This window comes from Rhamphochromis longiceps, linkage group LG11 (genome assembly GCF_057381845.1).
Source record: "Rhamphochromis longiceps isolate RC_006_pf linkage group LG11, R_longiceps_female_GT1.1, whole genome shotgun sequence".
Classification (NCBI taxonomy): Eukaryota; Metazoa; Chordata; class Actinopteri; order Cichliformes; family Cichlidae; genus Rhamphochromis; species Rhamphochromis longiceps.
In genome coordinates, this window is record NC_140567.1 from 28,412,389 (window position 1) to 28,426,110 (window position 13,722).

Genomic DNA, 13,722 nt, shown 5'->3' on the forward strand with positions numbered 1-13,722 from the left:
CAAACTGACCACAAACTCCTGGTGCATTAAATCACAGTTTTATTTCTTTTCTTTTCCTTTTTTCCCCCTCTTAAGGCACTACCCATTAACATGAGCCACTCGCTTAAATCTTAAATGTTAACACAGTTACTGTTTGGATGAAGAATGTATTTCTTTCTTCTATTTTTCCTTCTCCAATGTGAGGTTATTTTGCCAGGGCATTTCCATAAATCCCAGCAATCACAGAAAAACTTAACACCTTATGTAAAAAAAAAAAAAAAGTCAAAGAGGGCCCCCTAGTGGATCTTTGCAACATTACATTACATTGCATAAATTCACTAACATGGCATAGTTTGGACAGTAGTATCTCACTTGACATTCAGGTAACAAAGCCCATTATGATGATGTAAATTATCCTTTAGCTCTTTGTAAAAGACTTAACAATATTTCCTCCTATGTACAGCTGCATATATTACAAATTCTGATATTAAAAATAGCCTAACCTGTAATCCACAATAAAAGTAATAAAAAAGAAAACATGTAAAACAGTAATTTGCTTCCAGGCGTACCCAACTGAGGACCTGTATGAGATTTCTGGCATTCCAATATCAAACAGCATGTTACTTAAAAGTCTTCTGGAGGATCTGGTTCTTTTGCTCCATTATAGGAGTAGCTTGATATTAACTCCAGCTATACTGTTTAGGGAGGGGTTTTTTTGTTGTTTTTTTTACTTTCTCAATGTCAGAAAAAAATGTTCATTTTCTGAAATTTGCAGTCCAAGAGCTCGCATGGCACAGTGTCAGACAAGCAGCTTAGTCACAGTCTGTGTTGGGATTATTGCTTCATTCTCAAACTCTGCACTTCCTCCTGTAAGAAACAACAACAAAAAGAACCCTTTTAAACAACTGATTATACTGCGCTCGTGATCTTGGAACCACAACTGCTGCTTATTTTTTCACCCATTATGCAGCAGGCAGTAAGTAATAACACTCACAGAAGTCAAGACACTGACCTGCAATGCTAGTCTTTTGTTTCTTTCATCCCTCAGTTCTTCTTTCACTTCCTGCATGTCTCGCCTTATAAAAAGAGACAAAGAGAACAAAATGAGGAGGTTGGAGATGCTGGTAAGTCTAAATAGGTCAACAACACTGTGCAGTGCCAGTCAAGATAATAATACATTTAGAAAGTTACTTCTGTAGCTCTAACAGGAAAGACATTTATTTTAATAGTTTAATTTTATTGAACTATTATGGTAATATAGGTTTTTGCAGATATGCTAGGGTATTGGTGTGGGTGCAATTTATTTTAAAAAAAACAACAACACACAAACCTCAAAATCTGGTACTCAGATATGCAAATGTTTTAAAATGTTTGTTTTTGTAGATGCAGCTGTCTAAGTGAAAGTCTCTTTTTTGTCTCCCTTGGGAGAAATTGGGGTTACACTACACAAACCCATTGCAATCTTCCATACGCCACAAAAATAATGAATACATACAGGGATTGTTTAAAATGGGTAAATAAATAAATAAATAAAAACATTTATTCGCTAAAAAAACCCGCCTGTTTGATGATCCAAACTGCACAGGTTAATGACTAACTCGAGTTTTTACACACATACGTCTCAGCAATAAAGGACTTCTGTTATATTTTTACAAACTATCACTCGCTATACTTTCTGAAAACACACGGAGGTGTTAAACCTAAATCAGTTTAAGATTTCATTATAGTCAAGCTTGCAACTGCAGCCACAGCCATTCAGCAGTTTCATACTTGAAATCACCAGGTGTTATAGTCGGTGGTATGTTTGAGCTTGTGAGTCTGAGCTCAGAGCAGACAACACCTCAGATTTACAGACAGATCGCCACATGCCTTTGTAGGTCTACCATAGCAGCCAAGCAGGAAGCTGCTGGATCAAAATGTTTAGCTGCATCTATTAATAACTGTGTAGGCATTTACAGACCTATGCATGCATTATGCACACACTGATCTTGAATACACATTCACAAATATCAGTTGCATTTAGAAAATCTTTTTATACGTTTAGAAAACTGATTACACAAACACGGCTTGAGATACAGTTACAGAAGTCTTCACACACATCCCATTAGGATTTGTGTATTTGCCTGTAATTAACATATACTGTCAAAGGTTTTACTGGTATAATGCAAAACGTTCAGCTACTGAGTGACTAGGGAACAACAGTAATTTGAGTTTCAAACTGATGGTTGGTGAGTTCAAAAGGCTTAAGAAGATCACTGATCAGGAAATGAAATGTCTACAGCTCTGCAGAGTGTGGCACATGTTTATCACTCAGGCTGCTATAACGTTTCAGATCAAGAGATACGAAAGAGCTGTTGAGTCAGGCTTTTTTTGTTTGGAAGGGAGGGGGGGTTTCCTATGATGGAACATGCACAGTTACATTCATTTGTATTTCTCTGCTAGGTTTGAATTACTCACTTCCTGTGTATGTTTGTGCTACAAGGCATCTTTCTTTTTTTATTTTAGAAGAGGGTTAGCTGAAATGTAATGAAGATCTTTTTTTACAAAATTGTCTTAATTTTGTAAAGTAACTTTAGGCCTGTCATAAACCTGTCATGTCTCAGGTTTCAAACATGGCTACAAAACAAGTGAGTTGTACTCACTCCTGTCGTTTCTCAAGCAGCTCCAAAGTCATCCTGAGCTCTTTGATCTCAGCCTGCAGACTTTCCACAGTTGGCTCGTCTTTAAAGGTCACAGTTTTGTTATCTACGAGAACTTTGGGTGGTGCTGGTCGAACTGGAGGTGGTGTCTTGGGTCGAAGATCGGGCTTTGGAGGGGTGGGCAGAAGATTTTCTGTTGTCTGAAATGATTTTAATTGTCAAAAATATTACTGCACATTTTCCTACATAGAACAACTTTTTGAACTCAAACTTATGTGATTTCATTCATATTTCACCCAGAACACAGAGTGTTACAAACCTTTTGCAAGCCAGCCAGTATCTCCGTTTCAAACTTTTTTGGTTCTGCATCTGTCTGGTCCGTGGCGCTCTAGCAGTACAAAGGAAGAACAGTCAAGTTTAAATGTCAATCATTGCTAATAGTCATTCTTCACAGCATGCCTTAGGATTTCTGGTTTTTCAGCTTTGCAGGATTAACAGCTAGGTGGGTTTTTTGGGCGGTCAAGTACAAGCTCGCTTTCTCTTTCTTCTAATTCTTTCATTTTTTCCAGATGAATTGTTATGACCAAGAAGTCATTACAAGTGTTCTTGGTCAGTGAGCAAGAGGGCTGTCCATAAAAACTGGTCACTTTTCTGTAAAATTGTCTTCTGACAGCGTCGGGAGAATCTGATTGGGACCATGTGTAGCATACATTAGGAGATGGTCCCTTTCAGAAACTCTCAATATGCAGAGCATGAACCAAAATACATGAATGGAATAACAGTTAGCTGCCCTAAAGTCACAACTGCACAAATCAGTGCAACCGGACACAGCATGGACTTTAAACCAGGGAGGTGGCAGAGTAAAGACTGTTTATTGTACTCTCAAATGATATCAGATATCGTTAGCATTCCCATGTACACCTCCATGGGGTACTGTCTATAAAGGTTCAGGGCTTCATGAGTGAAGATGGTCTCAAAACATAACAACAACACAAGTGTGAACTGCAGAGGCACAAAGTTAATAACATTATTATTATTATTAGTAGTAGTAGTAGTATTATGGGCTTATGGTATATTATTGCTAAAAATGGTTCTAATCCCAACATGGACACAATATTTATAAGAATCACTAAAACTATTAAGGACTGTTTCAAACAACTGTGCTTTAACTGACTGCACAAAATTAAACAGAAAACTGATAAACCTTTGATTCATCTGCAGAAATATTGGTTAACACTGTATCAATACCCAGAAAAATACTTGATACTCAATACTATTTTTGATGCCACAGGAGCAAAAAAAACCCTAAAACCCCCAAAACAAGAATGAAGATTAGAACAAGAGCAACAATAATATCCATGTTCGGGTTGTTAAAATGGAAGCTTTTTTGACTTCTCAAAATTCCTCCAGGTGTTTATTCTTGTAGTCTTGTAAATGTCAACTGCTTCAGCTGCTGGTAAGGGGAGGGCCTGTGTGGACGCCTGCATGCAGGTACTGTGTAAAAGTTGTGTGTCGGCAGAAGGAAGCAAAGACGACGCTGTCCGCATCAATACTGTTGCAAATGAGTATCTTATCTGACAGTCGTTTTTAGTATTGAGAATGACTTGTTTTGACAACCCTATTCATGTGGGTATGCAGGTTATAATTTGAGTGTTTCTTGTGAAGCTCTTCACATCTGTGTTATACACACTGCCACACAGATCGATCGGTATTGGTCGCTAATGCGGACATACTTGTGCTGCTATGGGGAGTCCTGACGGTGGTCTCCTCTGTGGAGGTTTGGCTCTGTTTGCTGTGGGATGGCTCAGCTTTTCAGTCGGCAGTTCCAATCCATCAAACTCGTCAGTCTCCTTCTCCTCCGGTTGTTTCGGTGGAACAGTAGCCGCATCACCATTGGTTCTACAGAAAACAACAATATACCTTCGAATGAACACTTTTTTTAAAATTACAGACAAATAAAAAAAGAAATCTATTGATGTGAAGAAATACTGACGCAGAGGGTTGGAGAGTTTGTATGTGGTTTCTGGTTTCCTGAATAGAGTGGGCGCTGGTGCTAGTGCAGGTGCAGGTGCAGAGCATGGCAAATGAAGTCTTGAAAAATCACTATAATATTCTCTGTATTCAGAGTTACTACTTAAGTTTTATAACATTTTAAATGCTGGTTATAACTGATGTGTTTGTTGAAAAATCAGCCTGGCTGTAAAAGCCTTGTGGGATAAGCTTAGATAAACATGAAGGAGGAGTCTTAAAAAAGCTGAAAAAGGCAAATTTGCACGGAAACGCTTTTCAAAAGCGTGTTCTTCTTCTCAAGACGGGCCTGTTTTTGTTTTCTCAATTTTGTGTGTGTAAGGCTGTTTGTGAGCGATTGCTCAGGAAACAGGAAATGGGCTGCTCTCGTCTGTTTCGGCCTGATCTGACTCATCCCACAATTTCCACTGAGCCACTAAATGTCAGGCATCCTGGCATTCTTCTTTAAGGAAACCATAGCAACTGGTGGTTGCAACCAAAAACCTTTAACATCTAAATGCTCCACTGTTGGTGCCAGACCAGAGAGGAGAAAGTGTTCCTGACATTTTCTGAGGGCCTATTTGCTTTAGAAAGGCTGCATATGAATAACTATTCTGGTCAGGTCTCCAGAAAGTGGTTTCACATGGAGTTACAAGTAGTGAGAAAGAACATCACAGACGCTTCTGTAAAACTCACTTTGGTAAAACCTTGTTCGGCTTGTCTTTGACTGGAGGTGGGCTCGGTTTGATGATGGGTGGAAGTTTAACTTTGGTTGGAGGATTGCTTCTTAGGTCTTTAGGCTCTGGTTTATCATCTGCAAAACAAAATCATCACATTAGTCCACAGCAGGATTTTTTTAAGATGAATTAGTACAAAAATAAAAGCATCTACCATCTCTACCTACTCGTCTTTGTTGTTGTTGGACCGACTTTCTCCATTGCTGATTCCTCTGTCTTTACTGCAAAAAAAAAACCCCATTAAATTAAATTTTACCGCTGATCACTAGTTGCATTTGTCACACAAATATAACAAGTCCTCATTTAAAATGCTCAAGGCACTTTATTTAGTATGGCCATAACAATGGCAGCACAGACAAAAGCAGTGATGTCCTACATTGTGCTTTTGTCAGGAAAAAAAGGTCTTATCAGACATTTGCAGTTTCGCTGAAAGTTCTCTTGATCAGCAGAGCATTTCCCAGATGTTTTTCTCTGTAGCAGAATGAGTGAATGAGCATGCTGTCGCTGTGCTGTGCAGGGCATGCATGCTGAGCAAACATGCCATTGTTTAAATAATACTGTATTTGCAAGTGTGGCTTCTCCTGATTTTGATTCTGATTATTCAGCCCTCAGTTCGTGATAAAAAGTGCATGACTGTTTTGCAAAGAACTATAAGACTGTCCAAAAAGCATTATGGTGTAGAAAAATGCTAATGGTGTTCAAACGTAAGGTTTACGAGTGGCGTGTTATGGAAAAGATATGCACGTAATTAGAGCAAATCAGGTAACAGCTAGATTTAGTAGCGATGCAGTTACAGTTCCCAGGTCTTAACTGGCACTCTGGGTCATCTCATATGAAACAAATACAGCCCGTAAGAGGACTTACCTTGGAGAGAGGTTAAATCATTAAAGTTATGTGACAGATCTCTGTTTGTCATGCAAGTGAAGTGATTACTCTCAAACAGATAAGATGAGCTGTGTGGTTACAGGCCTGCTGAATGAATGCAATCTAAGAAGTAAAACTGCTCCAATGCAAAGACCTCAAGAAATAGGACAAAAAAAATGTTGCTTTAGTCTTAACATCAAACTCAGACATCTATAACGGATCGGATGAAAACACAGGAAGCCTACCTTGAGTGTTATGCAACGCATTGTGCAACATTCCCCTCGTAAATAAACCATCCACAGAGCAGAAGAAGCTCAAGTGCTGCTTGTTGCTGGTAGTGGAAATCTGTGACAGAGCTCTCATCTGTCCCCCACCCCCTTGTTTCCTCCAAGACTCCTAAACTATGTCACATGACCAGTTTAACCATCCCCCATCTTACTACGGTCTGAGACTTCCTGTGAAAATCTTTCAAGTGATACTGTGTGGAAATGATGAGTACAATTTGGTACGAGGCTGCACTGTAATTCTCATAGTACTGGTGCCACTTCCTTTGGCCTTATTTTCACCTGCCTATTTAAGTTTCAGTGAGGGTGCATATTTTGAATCCTTTTAAAAAGCTGTCTGGGCAGACACTTTTGATGCTACAAAACAATTTCCACGAACCACATCCTGCTGTGTGATTCATAGATTAAATTTCTACCTCTTCGAAATTCAAAGGGTGCATTACTGGGCAGTCTCTTCAGAAAATATTAGATTTCAGACTAAACTAAAAAAGTTAAAAAGTCAATAACTGCTGTGATTGATCGCTAACGTTATCTTCTAAGGAAAAATCACCCCCCCCCCCCCCCCCCCCCCCCAAAAAAAAAAAAAAAAAAAAAATCAGGATCCAGGTTGCCAGAATTTGCCGCTCTTTTGCATTTCTTTGTGATGAGTTTTCCCTGCGTGGCCCCATTTGTGGGTTAGAGAGTTTATGCTGTGTGCTACAGGGCAGAGTGTTTAAATCTGTTTAACCTCCTTTACATGGTCACAAGATGAAAACGTTTCATATCTACTGTAAATGTTACTAGGGCGTCTGATAAATCGCTATGTGGAATGCATGTAATCTCAAGAAATGTTCAAATAGTTCCTCTGACTTCAGGGTATTTTTTTCCCGCTACGTCTTTATTTTCTCATAGATAATAATTAAAAAAAAACAAAAACTTTTATATTTTATTGAATTATTATGTAACTGTGTAAATGTTGACCTGCCAAACCCATCACAGGCCAAACAGTCAGCACACTGCCAAGCAAAACACTGCTGCAGTCAGAAATTCCGACTTGGTCGTGAACCTCTAAATGTCAAGCTCCACATCATACTTTCAAAGAGCTTCAACCACTGTGCTTCTTTATTTGATCAGGGAAACATTCATGCTGTTCTCTTACCTGAGAGTTTCTTGGAGTTGTTACGTGCAGGTGGTTGGCTTATGGTCCCCGTCTACAGGAGGAAAAAGAAATGAAAAAGTAAGTTTTCTGGTACTCCATGTGCCTTGTACTCTGCCCCATATTCTACACACTGTTTCCACAAATGGGAAATTTCAGTGAGTAACTCCAAAGCAGACGGTATTTAAAGACAGTACTGAGTCACTGAATACTGGTTGCAGACATGCTAAAATAGACATAATGTATTTTATTTTTAAAGGACATTTTAAAATGACAAAAAAGTATGCATAGCATCAATTACTCCGAAGCATGCCCATGGTTTCATTGCAGTGCAGTTAAACTCCAGTCCAACAGGGTTATGTTTGAGATTGTGTTTTTGTCCACTCACTTGCAAGCTGTTTATCGGTGAAATCACCATGACAAAGTTATCAGGAAAGAAGCCGCACCGGCCGTTTAGCTCTCCCTCCCACCAGCCTTCATCTGCTGTTTCCTTTAGATGGTGATTAAAGAGTCATTTGAGAGAGGTTAAAACAAGCTTCTGTCCTTAGGGATCTGAAATCTCTGAACCTAAGGTCATCAAAAAGTCAAGCAGATCACGACGTGTCAACACGAAGTAGCTATCTCGAATATTTTTTCCTTAGCATGTCTGGAGTGCCACATTTCTGTCCTTAAGCCTAGTCAGTCTTGAAAGTGACACAACTGGTTTCTCTGGAAGAACCATATGGTACATTTTAAGAAAGCAAATTATCCAGGAATTTATTAGTCTGTCATAAGTGTGACAGCATAGAACAGCTGATAAAAAAATAAAGAAGTGTGCTCAAACCTTGTTCAGTATCTTAACAACATCTCCTTTTTTCAGCTCCAGCTCATCCTCTGTTTTGGCCTTGTAGTCAAACATGACTTTGCAACACTCTATAGCTGAGGAGATACGGTGTTAAGAGATAACATGATTATTAACTTTGCAGAAACCGTCGTACGTGTGAGGAGGTTTCACTAGTGATGACTAATTCTATCCACCCTGAAACAACACTAAATCAAAGAACAGCAAAGATTACAAAAGACTGTAATACTTGAGGTAAGTTATAAACCTTTAACCCTGGAAGATCGCTCACTTTGATGTCTTTGTGAAGTAGTAAATCAAGGAATATTGCTGTTAAGTATTTTGGTTTGACCCCACCCATAAAGGTAAAAGTACAAGAATTTACCACTTGTCCTACTGACGTTGTATACTAGTCTAGCAGCTTTTAAAATGCTGTTCAGAAATAGAACCAGTGTCTCATGTGAGAAAGCTAGCATGTGATGTAAATGTATAAAACTCTGAACTTACATTTTTTTGCTTTGTTCCTAACACTTGCCCTCTGAGTTATCTGAATGGGAACAAAGACAGCATTAAGTAAAAGGAACACAGCTCATACATATTTAAGAAAAGTTTTTCCACTGTTACAAACCTCCTTATTGAACACAGCGTCAGTGAGTTTTGGTCTTGCCTTGCCCTCATTGTATTTTACATCTGTTCAGATGAAAAATGTTAAACGTTATATATGAAAAATGAAACTATAAAAAACTCTGTTAATTGACTTTGCCACCAACCTTTGGGAGAAATGAAAATTTCTTTGACAAAGTTTGATGGAAATGCTCCTAGTTTGCCATTTTTCACCCCCATCCACCATCCATCTTCAATCTGTCATGCAAAGTAGGTCATGAGCCATCAAAATTCACAGGTTATTATATATTGTACAGAAAAACAAGTTCTACAATCTCTATTGTCATTGGTTGGTGCTATTAAACAAATTAATGAGAAAATTAAAATCTACTGAGAAGTCAAGGAGACTTGCTAACAGCCATAACCCAGAAAAATTAATATTATTTTACTGAAATCGGTACAATACTCTTAGATTTCTTGTAAATTGTGGATACAGTCAGCCATCAGACCCACAACCATCTTATCTGTTTTAATTCATTTTTATTTGATTATATTATCTGTCTGTTCAGCACTTTGGCTGACACTTGATGTCTTTTAAATGTGCTATTTAAATAAAGATGACTTGACTACTACTCAACATCGCTTAAGCTAAAAATATGTAAAATTACAAGTAAATAGCTGCACTACCACCTTAGGTTTACATGAAATATCATCTTGTAGTGCATTCCAGACACTTGATCGGCCTGTTTAAGGTGTCTGACGAATGATCCTCAGAACTGCCAGGACTAGTCTGATCAGTTCACATGGGATTTCAGAAAACGTATGCTTGCTGTGAACTATGAGTTTAATTATAAATAAAAAGAAATCAATCAAATAAAGCCATATTCAAATCTTTGTTTATTTACCCAAAGAAGTTCAGGCTGAGCAAACACATCGACAACACCCTGATTTACATATCATCGCTATAGTGCAGGGTTCTGACTACAGGGCAGCTTCAGGAAGTGACAGGAAAATGCCTCACTTCTCAGCAGCTGCTATCAGGTATTCACTATCATGTCATCGCAGAGATTTCTTTTCACCAGCCACAACCTAGTTATTTTAAGCCCATAATCTACTGCTAACATTTGACTCACAGTTTGGTATTTAGAGGCCAGATATAAGTGTGAAAACCATAAGGGTGATAAGAACTGTACCTCCCTGACGATCTCTATAGTCTCGCCAGCAACCAGCTCCATTTCGTCTTCATTCACGGGACTGTAGGGAAACAGTACCTCACATTTTCTTGTCGGTTTCTTCTTTGCTAAAAAAAGAAAGAATTGTCAGACAAAGTAAAGTTCATAACGTTCTTCTAATAAAAAAAAAATGGAGCTCTTTAACAGTGTCTTTGGGCTAGAAAGCATTGTTATCAAGTTTCAACAGGAAAGTGCTAAGATTGCATAGCTTGGAGCAATTATTCACGTTCTGAGCATGTCTGTTCCCACAAAGTCCAATTTTTTTTCTCTGAATTAGATATACTTTGCATTGCAAGGATGTGGTAAATGTCAAGAGCAACCTGTTTTGAATATTATTGTAATAAGTATTTTTACTGTATTGCTGTGATGGCTCGTTTTGTACCAAGAGTCTTTTTTTTTAGCAGGAACTTTACTTAGAGTAGTTTTAAATGACGCTGCATTACCAGCGTGGTTAATTTGGATCTTTTGCACACAATTGGACTATTCTAAGTTAGTGATCGCAGTGTTTTAGAAATTCCTTTTATTTTACAACAAAGCAGTTGCTCATATTTTAATTGTAATGTGCATCCTTCTCTAACCCAACTCTCAGGGAGGGGCGGCCATCTGCCGCCATCTGCCTGGTTCTGCCGGAAGTTTCTTCCTGTTAAAGGGGAGTTTTTCCTTCCCACTGTTGACAAAGTGCTTGCTCATAGAGGGTCATATGGTTGTTGGGTTTTTTGTCTGTATGTATTATTGTACGATCTGCCTTGCAATATAAAGCACCTTGAGGCAACTGTTGATGCTGTACAGCTGAATTAATATTGAAGTGAATATTGCATTTATTCATTAGTTTTCTATCATTTTTTTTTCCTTTTTTGGAAAGCAAAGTCATTTCATAATTGCGTTGGGTTTCAATTTTAAATCATCTTTAAAAACTGCTTTAAATGCTTTCTGATTAAAGCGTCTGCCACTCCTGTCCTGCTTTTTAAGGTTATGACGCTAAAGAACAGAAAGTGCTGATAATTCAAACTCTGCATTTTACTTGTTCTAATGCTTCGTGGTTCCATCTTGCTCTCTCCTCTCAAATAGACTGGGACCTCCTGTTAAAACCAAGTAAGTCATATTTTAAACATGTTGCACGCAATGTAGATGAACACAAATATATCCATAGCAAATAGTACAGTACTGTGGACAGTAAAGCCTTGGCAGACCTGGACAAAGTTGGCAGGAAAGATGCCTTTCTTCCCTCTCAGCTCCCCATGCAGCCATCCTTCCTCACTGGCCTTGGTGACATTTTTGACCACATCCCCCTCCTTCACTGTGAGCTCGTCGTCGGAGTTGCTCTCAAAGTCGATTAGCACCAGCACCTCTACAGCGCATCCGTAAATGGGGCAGATAATTAGATTCTTTGCACAAAGGCTGGTGTAACTTGTCTCACAAGTGATGTGTCCTGACATCTTAAAAAACCAAGACAAACCCCTAAGCAGTGGAGGCTAGAAACAAATATGAGCTTGAATGTGGATTATTACAGTTAAAATGCTTAGTTTTCATTTATCACAGAGAAGTGAAACAACTATTCGTGTTGTCACTATTTTCCTGAATATAAAGAGAACTTTAGAGATTCTTAAAAGAACTGAAAGTGTGGCATTGTTATCTTGGATGTATGTAAAAACAGGTTTTCTCTAATTGTTTAGCAAACACAAATCTCGTAGATACAGTCTGTGCAAGAGCTAGAACGTACACCCTCTAGTATCTGTAGAGTAAGGTTTCGTATTTTTGCATGCCTGTACATGTCAGGTACAATACATAAATTCTTGGAGGAGCATTTCAAGCAGATACAAATCCATTAACTTTTGTCAGCACTTTGCAGCTTTTCTTTACCACTGCCACGAATTCCCAGCAAAAAGGCAACTGTTAGTCAAAATACTCAGACATGACGTTGGTTTATTAAGAAAAAACTGATAATGCTGACTCACCCATAGTTGTCCTTCATTCGATCTCCCTTTGATTTGAATATGTAATCCCTCTACGAAGCAGCAAACAAACTCTTTGAGTAGAAGGAGAACTGAAAGAGTGTGGCTGTGTGTGTAACGCTGCTCGATATGGCAACGAAGGACCTTCTTCCTACTTGTCAAACATTAACATTGAGCAACTTTTCCTGCGGCTAGTCATGCTAAATCAACAGCAAAAAGTAGGAGTGGGTCAGTCAAGAGAGAGAGAAGGAGGAGAGAGAAAATAAGGCAGAAGAACAGGTAAGACAGGTTTCTAGTGAAAGAGTAACTCTGATAAGTGAGACTTATGAGAATGACAGCATAATAATGTGCAGCAAGCAAAACATTTGCCTATGTAAGTTAGACTTTATGAGCCACACAAGTGCATTTTACTTCCAGTCAGCTGTACTGTCATTTGTACTGCCCCACCCAATAATCTCAGGCTTTCCCAGAAGTTGAACCAACTCAACTAAACCATAACCGTAAATGTGTTTGTAGTAATAATTTTGTAGTAATAATAACGTTTTTACCCCATAATGTTAAGTGGCAGGAGATTTACAGCAAACAAGGGTTACAGCCAAAATATACTGTGATTGCTTTTTATATAATGTAAGTTAGTTGCATTAACAATGACCCTTATCTTTTCCTTTAACTCAGTTAATAGGTCACTGGCTTTAGTCAACAGACAAGATGAGCTCCATTACTTCCTTAGTTTCCATTTTGAATGTTGCCAAACAAGTCAAGTTATCATTATTTCCAACTTTTAAGATTTCACTTAGACCAGTTACAATAGGGAGTATGAGATGCACACTATCCAAATGTTTAGGGAACGTTTTGGACGAATATCCCACTCTAGCCAAGCCTGGGAGGTATCTGATCGGTCACTATTTAGCAGTGTGACAAAGAGCTCCAATATGCAACCAAATAATACAAAAACACCATGAGCAATAGAAAGAAACTGGGCAGATGGAGTTAGGCTTTGTTTGTAAAGAATGTTGTATTAACCTAATCATTGAATGACAAATATCCAGAGTATTTAAAACATCCTTACTTTATATTTAGTGCCTTAATATTTTTTATTTCACTGTAGTGGTGAAAAATGAATCAATTAGTACAAACTGACAATTTTTACTTGGTGAATCCAGTCACTTTTGACTTCAACCTGCTCTGATACAGTGATTGGTTGATAGGTGTTTGGTTGAATGGGATGTGCACAGGCACACTGTAGCTTTAGGCTGGGTTGTTTATTCAACTCCCAGTGACTTACAGGGATTTGATTGCTTTGATTGAAGCAGGTGATTTTGGCCTTTAGTCAAAAAAAAAAACAAAACCATGGGTTGTAACCAAATCGGCTCCACCCTGATACACTCTTACCAATATTATGAAAGTAAAGTGCAAAGTGTGGTTCACTCATAGCACACAAACATAATATTTTTAGGCCACACCGACATA

At 38.4% G+C, this 13,722-nt stretch overlaps 1 protein-coding gene across 1 annotated transcript; it reads right to left on the reverse strand.

Moving 5' to 3' along the window:
- Positions 1-22: 22 nt before the first annotated feature.
- Positions 23-12,473, reverse strand: mnmip1 (manchette microtubule inner protein 1). Its single transcript, XM_085423476.1, has 17 exons — positions 12,256-12,473; positions 11,491-11,648; positions 11,322-11,379; positions 10,262-10,368; positions 9,236-9,326; positions 9,094-9,155; positions 8,973-9,012; positions 8,469-8,563; positions 8,034-8,135; positions 7,649-7,700; positions 5,530-5,583; positions 5,322-5,439; positions 4,352-4,517; positions 2,938-3,006; positions 2,622-2,818; positions 992-1,055; positions 23-846 (listed from the first exon to the last, which is right to left on the reverse strand). Exons 1-17 carry the CDS (start codon positions 12,257-12,259, stop codon positions 814-816), a joined length of 1,470 nt encoding a protein of 489 aa, XP_085279602.1. The 5' UTR covers positions 12,260-12,473; the 3' UTR covers positions 23-813.
- Between the last annotated feature and the right edge of the window lie 1,249 nt (positions 12,474-13,722).